At 42.2% G+C, this 16,846-nt stretch overlaps 1 protein-coding gene across 16 annotated transcripts in view; it reads right to left on the minus strand.

Moving 5' to 3' along the window:
* Positions 1–1,661: 1,661 nt before the first annotated feature.
* The window catches only part of jakmip3 (Janus kinase and microtubule interacting protein 3), a 471,349-nt gene continuing 456,164 nt past the window's right edge, over positions 1,662–16,846 (minus strand). For 14 of the 16 annotated variants that reach the window (XM_068052694.1, XM_068052703.1, XM_068052707.1 and 11 more), the window contains one exon: positions 3,510–3,586. Coding sequence is in view for 1 of the 16 variants with exons in the window: in XM_068052708.1 (XP_067908809.1) it covers positions 3,518–3,583 (66 nt within the window). In the remaining 15 variants the exon portion in view is untranslated. Of the gene's footprint in view, positions 3,587–16,846 lie in introns of all 16 variants that reach the window. The other 2 variants (XM_068052708.1, XM_068052695.1) reach the window with 2 other exon arrangements.

Consider the following 16,846-nt stretch of genomic DNA (forward strand, 5'->3'; position numbering starts at 1 on the left):
TGCATCAGAATACTGAAGGAAGGAGAGTGGAGAGAGTGGAGGTACTTAACATAATCAACCACAAGAAACAGGAATTGAGCAAAGAACTGGAGAGTAGCCAATGCTACAAAAAGGCAAGAAATATTAGGGAATTTTGGGCCAATTAGTTTTACCTTAACTTAATTGAACTTTGTGAGGTAATTGAAAAGTATACTGTTAAATGGAAATTGATGGAACTTGCAAATAAGGATTTTCAGAGTTTTGACAAGGTGCCACATAAGAGACTAGTTACAAAAAATAAGGCATACTGAATGAATGAATGCCTGTGATTTTCCAATATGTGTTCTGAATGGATAAAGCTTTGTGTTGAGAATGAGTATTTAAACAATTGGCCCTAAGGTATTAAAAGGAATGCAGGCCTATGGACTAAGAGTTGAATAGGGGTTAGAAAAGGATAGGGTAAATGTTTTTTTTTGTTTGGAGGCCTGTGGGAAGTGCTGTGCTCCAGGAATCAGTACTGGGATCATTCTTGTTTTCCTTTTGCGAAGATGATTTGGACAAAGGCACAGAGACATAATATTAAGATTTGACAATGAAACGGAATTAGAGGACATAGCAAACTGTGTGAAAGAATACATAAACTTTCAGTAGGACACAGCCTGGTTAGTAGGTTGGGCAGATGCTGTTGAGTGGTAAAATTAAGTATACTTTAAATTATAAGATGCTTAATATAGAAGAGGAACAGAGAGATTTTGATGTGCAGATATATTGACAGGAAAGGTAGGAATGCAGGTAGAAAAGACCATTAAAAGGGAAATGGGTTTCTGGGTTTTACACACGCAGCATGTCATGTGAGGTTGAATTTGTACAAAATATCGGCTAGGCCAACTGACTATGCCTTCAGTGGACCTGTCAAGTATGTTCTGCAGCTCTGGGCATGCTTATTTGGAAGAATATTAGAACCACCGATTCAAGAGAACAGTACGAGGAACGATGGGTACAATTGTGAAAAAAGGTTCAAAGTAATGAATTTTCACTGGAACAGCGAAAGGTAAGAGTGGATCTCACAGAAGTTTTCATGATTTTGAAAAGTTTTAAGAGGGCAAGTAGTAAAAGGTTTTTCCATTGGTCAGTAACTCAGTGACTAGAGGCATAAACTGATGATTATTCTCTATAAGTGCTGGAAAATGGGATTAGAATAGATAGATGCTTGATGGCCAGCACAGACACGATGGGCCAATGTGCCTGTTTCTGTGCTGTATAACTCTATGACTCTATGATTATCAGTACAAGAATGAAAATGGAATTAGAAGATTTTGTTCACACAGAACATTACAACACTAATCCGTCATTTCAACAAGCTACTGAGGCAGAGACTATAACATTATTTGTTAAGTTTGGAGCAGACCTATATAATGGCCCAAATGGTCTTGTTCTCTGCTGATTTCCATGATTTCCATGTTTAATTTGGGTATTGCATATGACAGCGTTCTCACAACCTTTAATGATGCATGGAACAGTGAAACTAAAAGACTTGTGACAAGTTCTCCAAGAATAATGAGAAACCATCAAACAAGAACTGAACTTTCTTTCTACCCATGAAGGTTTAGAACAGTAATATTTTTTATTAAAAACGTTACAATAATATATGTATTTTACAAATGGATAGAAATATCTGCTAATATACATGAATCACAATACAAAAATATGTGTAAAATTTGTAGCCGATCAACATATGGTCCTTATTTTCAGGACAGCAAATTACTGTTTTAGTACTGAAACAAAGGGATAAATATTTAAGATATGGGTATACAGAGATTACCTCACAGAGCACGTAAATCAGAAACCCATGGCCTTTTGGCCACAAGTGGCACTATCTTAATAATTTATATTTCTGCATAAATTTACAATATACTTATAAAAATGTACAAGAAATCAAGGTTTTATGATTCATTACACATATTCACAGCATGATTTCCTGAGTCTAAACTAAATCCATTCACCATGCAAATAAAATTAGTGCTTAAATATAACAATATTTAATGCTGACATCATAATTTGTTGGAATTAATTGACTTTCAAATACCCAAACTAATGTATGCTACATTTGCCTGGTTTTGCTGCACTACAGCAAAAGCTTAATTAAAAATGCACCTCTTTAAAAGTTGTTAATGTTCTTGTTAACAAGCTGTGTAAGGCACTCTGGAGTTCTCTGAAGGCTTTATAATACTGGGTATATTACTCTATTTTGAATAGACTACTGTTCTTTAACATCTTAAAGAATACAATAAACAAACCTTGAGTGGAAAACATTTAGTGGGTATCAGTTAGTATCAGCAAACTTGGGTCAAAGTTTAAATGGAGTTTAGTTTAGACAATTGAAATGGCCAAAATTGAACTGAATAATGCAACACGCAATTCTTTACTAATTGTGATCAAAATAATCCCACTACAGCTTTTCTGTACACAGTACATTTCAACTTTGTACATATAAATAATAAAAAAATCATTCTAATCCAACTATCACTGGATCTATCTCATGCTTTATTGGTTTCTTCTGTACATTTCTTGTTAAAAACTTTCCTTTCATTTGCAGTTATCATTTTTTGTGCGTAAATCACTATTTTGACTAACTGCCTCTCACATATTTACAACATGCACAAGCATGGCCTGACTAATTTTTCTCATCAAGCCAGCTTCAAACAAATTTATCCACAATAGTTTGATTACACGAGCCAAATATCATCCAATTGTATTGGTGTCATAGAAATCCTTAATGATCTATGTGATTCCAATAGTAAAAGTAGTGCTTTCCTGCATATACTCAGTCTTTGGGCTCATTCTAAGCCAAAGCATTTGAACAAGATGCCTGCCTAGTACTTTCCAAATCTCATTGCGAAATACATAATGATTCATTTTTCTTCCAACACATTGTTTTCTTGCAAGCTTACATTAATATATTTCCATATATCTGTAAACGACTTGGCAAAATTTGAAAACTATTTTGACACCATAAACTTGATAACATTGTTTAATATATATATAATAATACACATGAGGACATTCTTGTCAGTATTTGATTAAGCACTGTGCCAAATTTCCAAATTGATGATAAATGTAGGCTTTACCTTGAAGCTTAAGTTATTCTTTATTAATTATATCACAATATTTTCTTCACTGAATGTTCTTATTTGTGCCTTTTCATAATATAATGCTGCTTGCCTGCAGTTCTTGTGTGTAGACTCTGATTTTTAACCTTTTTCTAATTATGATCATTTCCTTTGTTCCTTCACTTTACTATAAAGAAATACAAAAACTGGAATATTTCTGATATCTGATGGGAGGAATGTATGAATCTATGTTCACAAATCTCTTCTTGAATGCATCAGACCCTGGAATAGTAGAGGCACCTCTAAGGCAAAGAATGGGAATTTGAAATAAACAAAGGAAAATTTCTCAGGACATAATGGACCAGTACCACGAGAAATAATGAACTGGACCGCAGCACTTTCTGGATTCTGGCAGTCATAGAGCTGGTTCATACTGCATAACTGAGTTTGGCTGTCTTCAGAAATAAGGCTGAAAGCAGAGATACATCCAGGTGCTGCTGAAAAAGAGCAAGAATTAAATAAATCAATTAAAAAATATGTATTGGATGTTATAAACAGAACTGAAAGAAAATCATTTAATTATCTGGCTATTGTAAATATGTCTATATATATTTAAATTCTTGCATTTGGCACACACTTTCCTGTAATTATCAGTTACTTCCTGTAACACTTTCTGTTATACTTTGTTGATAACAGTTCTTTCATTACAGTCAGCATGAATAAAACTCACAATAACAAAAGTTGTAATTATATAGCACATTTAATGGAGTGAAATGTCCCAAGGTGCTTGCTTCATGAGAGCATTATCAAACAAAATTTGACACTGAGCGATGTAAGGAGATATTAGGGCCGGTGACCAAAAGCTTGGTCAAAGAGGTAGGTTTTAAGGAGCTTGTTAAAAGAGAAAAGAAAGGTGGAGAGGCAGAGAGGTTTAGAAAGAGAATTCCAGAGTTTATGGCCTTGGCAGCTGATGGCATGGCCAACAATGGTGGAGTGATTAAAATTGAGGATGCTCACGAAGCCAGAATTGGCAGACTGCAGATATCTTGGAAGGTTGTAGGGAGGGGGTAAGACCATGGAGGGATTTGAAAACATGGATGAGAATTTTAAAGAGGTTTTGCTTAACTGGAGGGTCAATGTAGGTCAGCGGGTACAGGGGTGATGCGTGAATGGGACCTGGTGCGAGTTAGGTCACAGCAGCAGAGTTTTGAATGACCTCAAATTTATGGTGGGGGGGGGGGGGGGGGAGGAACGCAAGAGGCCGGCCACGAATATGTTGGAATAGTCAAACCTAGAGGTTATAAAGGCATTGATGAAGGTTTGAGCAGCAGATGAGTTGAGACAGGTGCTTATGAATTAAGTTATTTATAATCAGTATAGATAAATTCAAATTCGTCTCAATTCACCGCATTGTAAAATATCCTGATTAAAGTTAATTTTATAACATTTTGCCATTAAATAATTTTTGATATTTTTACATTTCCAATTTGTTTTGGATGCCTTTCAGATCTGCTTTTCCTTGTGAATTCTAAGTGAGACACCTTAATGTTGATACACCTTTCTACTTTGGCACTCAGTATTAGTATCAAGCTCTTTCACATTAGCTTTCGATGTCCAGTTGCCTCTGTCCTGCACGAACAATATCCCTTAACCTAATCCCAGGCAGAGCATCTCCTCAATGTTTCATTAATATTTCCTTTTCCTGCATTAACCATCTTCATGGAAAGCTTGATGCTATAACCTCCATTATCTGAAAGCCTTTTGGTAAGGCTAATAAAGGCTCGAGAAATCCTGCATGTGAGACTCAAAAGGCGACAGAGATTAGTGCGTCTACCTTCAAACGGATGATAGTAGAATGCTAGCATCATTTGTACAATGTTGTGACTATCATGCACACTGTGGTGCAAGATAAGCTGGGAAAAGTAGACCTATCTGTCACCAAAACCTCCATAACTGAGCTGAATATCCTGTATTTGAGACATCTGCAAGCCGGACCAATGGTTGGCTGAAGTGGAAACATTGCTGACAAAAGATGAGCAACACTGAGCACTGCTTCATCAACTGCTCTAATATTTTGTGAGAGTTCTACTATCTGCATTTAAGGTTAATTCATCTTGGAATAAGAAGATGAGTTTTGTTTATCTTGTCGGGAGGGTTTAAACTAGTGTGGCAGGGGGGTGGGAACCAGAGCAGGAGGACAGCAAGTGAAATAAATGAGGGGGAACGAGCAAATAAGGCCAGTAAGACTAAGCGGAAGAGCAGGCAGGGAGATGTTGCAGAGCACAGCGGGACTGATGGTCTGAAGTGCATTTGTTTCAATGTGAGAAATATAACAGGTAAGGCAGATGAACTTAGAGCTTGGATTAGTACTTGGAACTATGATGTTGTTGCCATTACAGAGACTTGGTTGAGGGAAGGACAGGATTGGCAGCTAAATGTTCCAGGATTTAGAAGCTTCAGGCGGGATAGAGGGGGATGTAAAAGGGGTGGGGGAGTTGCATTACTTGTTAAGGAGAATATCACAGCTGTACTGCGGGAGGACACCTCGGAGGGGTCGTGCAGTGAGGCAATATGGGTGGAGCTCAGGAATAGGAAGGGTGCAGTCATGATGTTGGGGGTTTTCTACAGGCCTCCCAACAGCCAGCGGGAGGTAGAGGAGCAGATATGTAGACAGATTTTGGAAAGATGTAAAGGTAACAGGGTTGTAGTGATGGGTGATTTTAACTTCCCCTATATTGACTGGGACTCACTTAGTGCTAGGGGCTTAGATGGGGCAGAATTTGTAAGGAGCATCCAGGAGGGCTTTTTGAAACAATATGTAGATAGTCCAACTAGGGAAGGGGCCGTATTGGACCTGGTATTGGGGAATGAGCCCGGCCAGGTGGTCGATGTTTCAGTAGGGGAGCATTTTGGGAACAGTGACCATAATTCCATAAGTTTTAAGGTACTTGTGGATAAGGATAAGAGTAGTCCTCGGGTGAAGGTGCTAAATTGGGGGAAGGCTAATTATAACAATATTAGGCAGGAACTGAAGAATTTAGATTGTGGGCGGCTGTTTGAGGGTAAATCAACATCTGACATGTGGGAGTCTTTCAAATGTCAGTTGATTAGAATCCAGGACCAGCATGTTCCTGTGAGGAAGAAGGATAAGTTTGGCAAGTTTCGGGAAGTTTGGATAACGCGGGATATTGTGAGCCTAGTCAAAAAGAAAAAGGAAGCATTCGTAAGGGCTGGAAAGCTAGGAACAGACGAATCTCTTGAGGAATATAAAGACAGTAGAAAGGAACTTAAGCAAGAAATCAGGAGGGCTAAAAAGGGTCATGAAAAGTCATTGGTAAACAGGATTAAGGATAATCCCAAGGCTTTTTATACATATATAAAAAGCAAGAGGGTAACTAGGGAAAGGGTTGGCCCGCTCAAGGACAGAGAAGGGAATCTATGTGTGGAGCCAGAGGAAATGGGCGAGGTACTAAATGAGTACTTTGCATCAGTATTCACCAAAGAGAAGGAATTGGTGGATGATGAGCCTAGGGATGGGAGTGTAGATAGTCTCAGTCATCTCATTATCAAAAAGGAGGAGGTGTTGGGTGTCTTGTAAAGCATTAAGGTAGATAAGTCCCCAGGGCCTGATGGGATCTACCCCAGATTGCTAAGGGAGGCAAGGGAAGAAATTGCTGGGGCCTTGACAGAAATCTTTGCATCCTCGTTGGCTACAGGTGAGGTCCCAGAGGACTGGAGAATAGCCAATGTTGTTCCTTTGTTTAAGAAGGGTAGCAAGGATAATCCAGGAAATTATAGGCCGGTGAGCGGCCACATCAGTGGTAGGGAAATTATTAGGGAGGATTCTTCGGAACAGGATTTACTCCCATTTGGAAACAAACAAACTTATTAGTGAGTGGCAGCATGGTTTTGTGAAGGGGAGGTCGTGTCTTACTAATTTGATTGAGTTTTTTGGGGAAGTGACAAAGACGATTGATGAAGGAAGGGCAGTGGATTTTATCTATATGGACTTCAGTAAAGTCTTTGACAAGGTCCCTAATGGCAGACTGGTACAAAAGGTGAAGTCACATGGGATCAGAGGTGAGCTGGCAAGATGGATACAGAACTGGCTCTGTCATAGAAGACAGAGGGTAGCAGTGGAAGGGTGCTTTTCTGAATGGAGGGATGTGACTAGTGGTGTTCCGCAGGGATCAGTGCTGGGACCTTTGCTCTTTGTAGTATACATAAATGATTTGGAGGAAAATGTAGCTGGTCTGATTAGTAAGTTTGCGGATGACACAAAGGTTGGTGGAGTTGCGGATAGTGATGAGGATTGTCAGAGGATACAGCAGGATATAGATCGGTTGGAGACTTGGGCGGAGAAATGGCAGATGGAGTTTAATCCGGACAAATGTGAGGTAATGCATTTTGGAAGGTCTAATGCAGGTGGGAAGTATACAGTAAATGGCAGAACCCTTAGGAGTATTGACAGGCAGAGAGATCTGGGCGTACAGGTCCACAGGTCACTGAAAGTGGCAACGCAGGTGGATAAGGTAGTCAAGAAGGCATACGGCATGCTTACCTTCATTGGTCGGGGCATCGAGTATAAAAATTGGCAAGTCATGCTGCATCTGTACAGAACTTTAGTGAGGCCACACTTAGAATATTGCGTGCAATTCTGGTTGCCACACTACCAGAAGGACGTGGAGGCTTTGGAGAGGGTACAGAGGAGGTTTACCAGGATGTTGCCTGGTCTGGAGGGCATTAGCTATGAGAAGAGGTTGGATAAACCCGGATTGTTTTCACTGGAACGACGGAGGTGGAGGGGTGACATGATAGAGGTTTACAAAGTTATGAGCGGCATGGACAGAGTGGATATTCAGAAGCTTTTTCCCAGGGTGGAAGAGTCAGTTACTAGGGGACATAGGTTTAAGGTGCGAGGGGCAAAGTTTAGAGGGGATGTGCGAGGCAAGTTCTTTACACAGAAGGTGGTGAGTGCCTGGAACTTACTGCCGGGGGAGGTGGTGGAAGCAGGTACGATAGCGACGTTTAAGAGGCATCTTGACAAATACATGAATAGGATGGGAATAGAGGGATACGGTCCCCGGAAGTGCAGAAGGTTTTAGTTTAGGCAGGCATCAAGATCGGCACAGACCTGGAGGGCCGAATGGCCTGTTCCTGTGCTGTACTGTTCTTTGTTCTACACATTGTTCAGATCAATGACAGACATGAGGAGATTCTCATCTCCAGTGGACTGAATGTATCCCAGTTTCCTGACTCTAATATTATGTAGCTCTGATCACATTCTTTTCTGGTGCAGTACTCAACAGCATGACCGAAGCAATCATTACAATGACCATCCACTATCTCCTATAAAGTATCCGTAGGTCAGCAGTCAGATTAGTCATCAACTACCAATGGCACTGCTCCAAAAATCATGATAAGAAGAATGCATAGTTGTATATAGAAGGATACTGCATTACAAACAGTAGGGACATATTTCACAGACAAAGATTGTCGTATGTAGCTCAGTGATAACAGTCAACTGTGGGTAAGAAAATTGTGGGTTCAAGTCCTAATCCAGTGACTTGAGTACATAATGTATGCCCTGTCTGAGGTGTCACATTTTGGATGAGATGCTAAAACGAGGCGCCATCTGCCCTCTTAGGTGAATGTAAAAGGTCACATGACACTATTTCAAAGGAAGAGTTCTCCTTGGATTCCTGGCCAGTACTTTTTTTTAAAGTAGGACAAGCAGGAATCTGCAAACACAAGATACTAAACATTCTGGGAAATGAGTCACTTAACTAATATTGATTAAAGCTGAAATAGGAACTATTACCAAAGATACATACATACCAGGGTAACAATTTAATGAATGTGAAAATATGTAAGAATTGATTGCCAAGACAATTTGCCAACAATAGCCCAGGATGAGATCTGGATTCCTTTTCCCTTTCTCCCAAGCTGCCCTTCCCTAAGGTGGCCATCAGCAGCAGTATCAGAACAGTAAATAGTGGGGGTGAAATTGATCTACACCAGCAGTGTGAAATAGGCTTGTAGCAAATCAGCAGCCAATTTTTCATAGTGCCCGATCTTCTTTCCACTGAATTTCACAGAACGATAGTTCAAACTCTTTTTGGAGACTCATTTCCTAGTCTGACGGTTGCTTTTACATGGTTTGAAATTAAAAATCTTGGCAACATTTTCCAAGTTAATGGAAAATAAAAACCAGCTTGATGAGAAATCAGCTGCCGATTCACTACGAGGCCATTTCGTGCTGCTGGCGTACAGCAGTTTCACCTCCCCCCCCGCTTCCCCAATCTCCTTTCACTCTTTATGCATATATAGATTACATCCCAAGTTTCAGAACTGGACTGGAGTTCATTCACTCCATGAATTTTAGAAAACGCAAATCAAAAACTGAAACTGCTTTAAACTCCTCAGGAGGAAAAATAGATACCAATGCTGTCATGCACAAATAAATGTAAGTACAAAGCTACAACGTCTAAAATCCTTTTCAACTATTTATATATTAAACAATCTGCAAAAGAAACTGGTTAATCTATTTCATAGTGAACTCACTGTAAATAGCATGATGATTTCAAATATATGAAACAAGACAAATGTGACCATGGGCTGGGATTTTACCCTTGGTGGATGGGAGCCGTCCGACTGAAAAGTCGGTGGCGGACCCGCTTCCGCCTGGCCTCAGGATCCACATTTTGTGGGACCCCGGCCTTAAATTATTCTGAGGAGAGACTTCCACCTGCTTGAGGCAGGAAGTTCTGCCTAATAGAGCTGCCGGCCAATCACCGGTCCGGCAGCTCTCAGTCCCAGCAGCGCCACTGGGAGTGGTGGCCATGCTGGGACTACAGTCCAGCTTCAAGATAAAGATGTCTGGGAGCCCGGAACCAAGGTAAATTTTTGTTGCCTCGCCGGGATGATCGGTATGGCCCCGGCAAGGGAAGGATGGTTGATTGGGGGGACGGGTGGCGTGTTGGGTGTTTGTGCAGCAGGGGCGGCCCTCCGTCAGGCACAGGGTGCCCAATCATGAGGGCCCCCCCGCAGGCTGTCAGAGAGCGGCCTGCTTTTTTCAGGTGGCTTCTCTCAGGCCTGCGACGCCCGCCTGCCAATGGTAAAATCCCATTGACAGTGGGCAGAGGCCTTTAAGTGGCTGCTCACTGGCCACTTAAGGGCCTTGATTGGCCTGGGGCGGTCGGGCCGTTTTTTGCCGCCGCACTGCGTAAAGTGGCGGCAGAGGCGGGAGCAGATTGGGAAGGGCACCCCAAGCCTCCTGCCCCATTTTAAACCCACCCCCACCTCCCCAGCCACCTTCCCGCTCTTTGGGGAGGGGGGCGTAAAATTCCGGCCCATATCTCCACATGACTCTGGTCACTTTTTGTATGTTTTTTTTCTACAAGACGTTAAATTGTGATTTGCACTCCACACTCTATGGGGACATTGTATTATTACTAAGACAGCTATGCCTCATGAAAAGCTGAAATATAATCATATATTTAAAATACTCCAAATTGTAGCATTATAATAGCATTCAATGTAATGTGCCACAAAATGGCTTCCTTGGTCAGTGAAATTATTCAGTCAGTTTGAAGAAAACAGAAACTCTCAGCAGTGATCACAATAAGCAGCTTCCATAGTATTTTTATTAACAACAGGGGAGAACATCCGATAAGCTTGAATTCCTGCAGGATGCTCCAAACATGCAGGCAAGATAAATTTTGATGAAGAGTATGTTTGATTTATTTTAACAACTCTATGTTCATTCTTATGATAAATTTCCAAATTTAATTCGAGCAGTTTAGTTTATAAATGAGAGCATTCAAAGGTGACCTTCCATCTTTTGGCTTGTAGTTACCACCATTAATCATCCAGTAACAATCTAGAAAAATACATTGCAGCAGAAGCTAAAATAATAGTAAGACATTCTTTCTGTACTGCAACATTAAGTGGGCAATGAGAAGTGATGAAAACCCACATGGACTTGAAACAGAGGGATGAACACAAAATAGTAAATATTCTGAATGATTGCTTCCTCCAAGTATTCACAAGGAAGACATGAACAATATATAATTGCAGGGCCACAGCAGCTATCAGAGTCAGTAATGCACATACAGCTGGTTATTAGAATATTCACACACTTGCAAGTTTCTTTTTCGAAAGTTATGCTAACAACAAAAGAACTCTCCCTCAGGTGAAAAAGGCAAACATGTTTCTAATGAGTTCATTGAATACACAACCCTTAAGCCAAAGAAAGGTATAGGAAGTGGAGGATACTTGACAGAAGGCTTTTGATTATAGAATTTATCCTCAATTGCTCTGAAGTGACATGAGAAAGTTGTGTAAGTTTCTCTCACAGGTGAAATAAACTCCATGTTTATTGGCAGATTATTGATTATACCAATTATATCACAAGTACAATATCAAATGCAGTCACATTTTCTTTTCTTATTGCATTTGTTTGAAGAGATTTCCACTTCTGCCCAAAGTTTTCCAGCCAATAAATGAATAGGGGAAAATTGCAGCACGAGGAGTGCAGAAATAGAACATCCTGGCCCTTTGTCTTTTTTATTTGGACTATTACAAACAAATGGAGACTTGATATCTTATACTTTGAAATGGCTTTCAAATCTCTCCAGAAGATTTTGTCCACCATCTTGAAAACCCAATAAATTAATACTGCAGTTACAAAATATTGCTGGGTTCAGTTTGCTCAATTGAACATCACACCTTCTTGGTACCAGTATAGATTTCTGTTTATTATGAATTTTAATTTATTGCAATATAAATACATTTCATCAGTACCAATGTACAGCTGACCACTGTTCACTAGTGGGCATCTAGTGGTGTTGCTAAACAGGTCATCGTGGCTGTGATGTTTAGCTGCTAACCTGGCTGGTTCCCTTAAGACTGTGGCCCAAGTTCTCCCTGTTAAAAATCCTGTCACATAACATCAGTTGAGTGTCAACCTTTGGACTCATTACAAAATCATTGGAGGCTGCTCAGTAATCTTCCTGACATTATCACAGTCTCTCTGGGCCACAGATAAATGTTTCCTAAAGTGCAGAAATGCAATAAAAATGCAAATCTTTATGATTAGCATTCTTCTTCTCCCTAGTAGAACACTAAAAATAAGATTTCCAACCTCCCAACCAAGTAGCTAGAACACACTATATTTTCACATGAAGAGCCCTACCCTACTAAATTCAAACATTGGCCAATAAATGTTTGTTTCAAACCCATCAACTTTGTGGAAATCCATGCCATTAGCCCTTCTGAGTGACTAAATTTAGAGGCACACCCCAGAACAATCACATGCCCAACACCCCCCTCTCCCTGCCAGAACTGAGCCTCCAGCGCATTGTGCTACAGTGAGTACCAGCTACAAGGTGCACTGCAGCAACTCACCAAGACTCCTTCAACAGCACCTTCCAAACCTGTGACCTCTACTGCTTCGAAGAGCAAGAACAGCAGTCACATGGGAACACCACCACCTGCAAGTTATCCTTCAAATCATACACCGTCCTGACTTAGAAATATATCATTGTTCCTTCATTGTCACTGGATCAAAATTCTCGAATTCCTTTCCTAACAGCACTGTGGGTGTACCTACACCACATGGGCTGCAGTGGTTCAAGAAGGTGGCTCACCACCACCTTCTCAAGAGCAATTAGGGATGGTTAATAAATGCTGGCCTTGTCAGCAATGCTCACAACCCATGAATGAATAAAAAAATCTGTGAGGGCTTCTTCCCCATGAGCATGTGCAAAAAATGCTGTTGACTCTCCCACCCTCCACATTAGCTGCTGCTAGACCTTACTCCTGGCATCCTCCTTACAACTGCTAAGAATCAAATGGGCTTGAACCTGCAAGCTTCCTCAATTATGGCAGCTGCATTGTTCATTGGATGCAGCACCATTAGGTATTGTTAATCCCACAGACTTGAGAGAGTTTCCCCTACCTGCTACAGCCAAAAGCAAAAACTAGAGCAAGTAAGATAAGCTTTGCACTAACCCGCTGTGCCAGGAATCCAAGCCTAACCAAGGGAAGAACAAGGCCCTTTACAAGCTGCAGCAATCCCCAACAATTCAGCAGCCTACAGACTCCCTGTGCTTAAATAATGAACATTCATTCATGTTTCCTTCATTCCCAGCTCAGAACAATGACCCTTTGCTCCTGAAGCCCCTTCCCTGCACATTTGGATGTCACTTATGCCAGGTCCTGCTTTGTGAAATTTTGGCACTTGAGTGGTATTTGTCTTGACACATTCAATCTTCTCTGGCTGCAGGCAACAACAAATTCCCCTCTGAGTGCAATCACCCACCCTTCAGTATCTGAGGGCAAATGTGTCCAACAACAACACCCCACTCTGCCACAGTTACACTTCATGTAAAAATTGGGGCTTGTAGAGGAGACAGCATGAACAAAAAGCCTCCCACCACCACTGAGGTAGCCAACCCAAATCCTCCTACCCACCTTCCTTGCCATTTGGACATAAACCATGAGGGGGATGTGGGGTAACATATGCCTCCCTCTTTCTCCCAGTGAGGTAGAATCATTGAGATGAATTTTCCTGGTCCATTAGAGACGGGCTGGGAGGCGTGTGGGCTGGCAATATGGCGGGGGTAGGCGTCAGGAGGGGAGCCAAGTGAGGCTCTTAAGTGGCCATTTAAGGGCCACTTCCCACCCCCATGGGCAGTCTGCTGCCATGTGAGGAGACTGCAAGGTAAACTGTGGCGGCCTCCCAGTGGGTACCAGGGGTAGGGGGTGCCCTCCTTGATGGGTGCTCCATGATGCACAGAGGGGCCCTTGGCAGCAATGGCCTCTCCACAGCAATGGCACCACCACTGCACAATGACCACCCTGCCTGCCTGGCCCAAGCTTCCCCCAACCAAACTCATCACTCTTCAAGGGTGCTTCGCATTTAGGCGCTCTCTCTCCCTGGTGATGCAGCCTCAGCAATGGCCACTGCTAGCAGTGGAAATGCGGAGGCTCCTGAGCTGCTGGCCCTCTAATAGGATCAGCAGCTCTTGGGATGGGCTGCCATCTTCAAATAGACAGCAGCCCCGCCAGTGACTTCTTAATTGGCCGCCACCAGCAAGGGACAACCCCAGGGTCCTGCTGCTCGCCAGAGCAGGGGTGGCTCCCACTGTCCACGGGACTTGACCATCAGCAAAAAAATTCAGCCCATTGCATTTGCTGCCCCAATTTCCATCTCCCACCCCTCCCCAATTCACCTTTCCTTCTCCTTGTCCCTCCTCTTCCCTTCTGACTTTCCCTTCCTGCCCATTATCTTTTATGCTCCCCTTTTCCTTCCTCCTTCTCTTCTCAGTTCTCCCTTCTTTTTCTCCCATCTGGATCTGTTTATCCACCGACAGTCTAACCCAGTGTAACCTGAATACTGCATTTGGTCCTAACACCTTGTGTACACCAAGGCAGACTGACTGTGTGTACATATATATATAGAAAAAAGTGTGTATATACATACATATATATATATATATATATGTATATACACACTTTTTTCTAGCATTCATGAAGAAGTGTTAGGACTGGGCAGGTTGGGACATTAATGAATACATTGATTAAGTGGGGAGATCATTGCATAATAAAACATGAATTAAATTGCTAGTACAAGAAGTGCAATTGAACACTAATAATTTTTTACAATTCTTTTGAACAATATTGCATCTGCAGTAAGAAGCCTTCTTAATGACAACAGTAGTTTAGAAGTTTTTGTGTATGTGTTAAGGCAGAATATTAAGTAATCTTCTTCTTTGGCCTCCTTGTCTCGAGAGACAATGGGTAAGCGCCTAGAGTTGGTCAGTGGTTTGTGGAGCAGCGCCTGGAGTGGCTATAAAGGTCAATTCTAGAGTGACAGACTCTTCCACAGGCGCTGCAGATAAAATTGGTTGTCGGAACTGTTACACAGTTGGCTCTCTCCTTGCACTTCTGTCTTTTTTCCTGCCAACTGCTAAGTCTCTTCGACTCGCCACTCTTTAGCCCTGCCTTTATAGCTATCCACCAGCTCTGGCAATCACTGGCAACTGACTTGAACGACTTGTGGTCAATGTCACAGGACTTCATGTCGCGTTTGCAGACATCTTTAAAGCAGAGACATGAAGGGCCGGTGGGTCTGATACTAGTGACGGGCTCGCTGTACAATGCATCCTTGGGGATCCTGCCATCTTCCATGTGGCTCACATGGCCAAGCCATCTCAAGCGCCGCTGGCTCACAAGGGTGTATATGCTGGGGATATTGGCCACCTCGAGGACTTCTGCATTGGAGATACGGTCCTGTCATCTGATGCCAAGGATTCTTCGGAGGCAGCGAAGATGGAATGAGTTGAGACATTGCTCTTGGTTGACATATGTTGTCCAAGCCTCGCTGCCATAGAGCAAGGTACTGAGGACACAGGCTTGAAACGCTCAGACTTTTGTGTTCCATGTCAGTGCGCCATTTTCCCACATCCTCTTGGCCAGTCTGGACATAGCAGTGGACACCTTTCCCATGCACTTGTTAATTTCTGCATCGAAAGACAGGTTACTGGTGATAGTTGAACCTAGGTAGGTGAAATCTTGAACCACTTCCAGAGCGTGGTCGCCAATATTGATGGATGGAGCATTTCTGACATCCTGTCCCATGATGTTCGTTTTCTTGAGGCTGATGGTTAGGCCAGGCAGCCACAATCCTGTCGATGAGTCTCTGCAGACACTCTTCTGTGTGGGATGTTAATGCAGCATCATCAACAAAGAGGAGTTCCCTGATGAGGATTTTCCATACTTTAGTCTTCGCTCTTAGACGCGCCAGGTTGAACAATCTGCCATCTGATCTTGTGTGGAGGAAAATTCCTTCTTATGAAGACTTGAATGCATGTGAGAGCAGCAGTGAGAAGAAGATCCCAAACAGTGTAGGTGCGAGAACACAGCCCTGTTTCACGCCACTCAGGATAGGAAAGGGGTCTGATGAGGCACTGCTCTGCTGAATTGTGCCTTTCATATTGTCATGGAATGAGGTGATGATACTTAGTAGCTTTGGTGGACATCCGATCTTTTTTAGTAGTTTAGTTTAGTTTAGAGATACAGCACTGAAACAGGCCCTTCGGCCCACCGAGTCTGAGCCAACCATCAACCACCCATTTATACTAATCCTACACTAATCCCATATTCCTATCACATCCCCACCTGTCCCTCAATTTCCCTACCACCTACCTATACTAGGGGCAATTTATAATGGCCAATTAATCTATCAACCTGCAAGTCTTTGGCATGTGGGAGGAAACCGGAGCACCCGGAGGAAACCCACGCAGACACAGGGAGAACTTGCAAACTCCACACAGGCAGTACCCAGAATTGAACCCGGGTCGCTGGAGCTGTGAGGCTGCGGTGCTAAGCACTGCGCCACTGTGCCGCCCATGTCTGCTTTCGAATATTATGTAATCATGATAGTAGAAAAGCTATGAAAAGCAGGAATACCCTGATTAGCATGTCTAACAGCCCTTTTGTGGATCATTTACTTAGGAAATTGAGAAGAGAAACAGTTGGAATAAATATCCTGGAGGCTTGGAATACAGGGTCTAACCAGTTTGAATATAATGACAGACATGTTCCCACAAATTTGGGGAGCAAACACTTTTTAAAAATTAATTCTGGGCATTGATGGACTTTCTAGACCTAACATTCATAACTACAAGTATACATAGGAACAGGAATAGGCAATTCAGCCCCTCAAGCCTCTTCTGCCATTCAGTTTGATT

Source organism: Heterodontus francisci, chromosome 20, assembly GCF_036365525.1.
Source record: "Heterodontus francisci isolate sHetFra1 chromosome 20, sHetFra1.hap1, whole genome shotgun sequence".
In the NCBI taxonomy this organism is placed as follows: Eukaryota; Metazoa; Chordata; class Chondrichthyes; order Heterodontiformes; family Heterodontidae; genus Heterodontus; species Heterodontus francisci.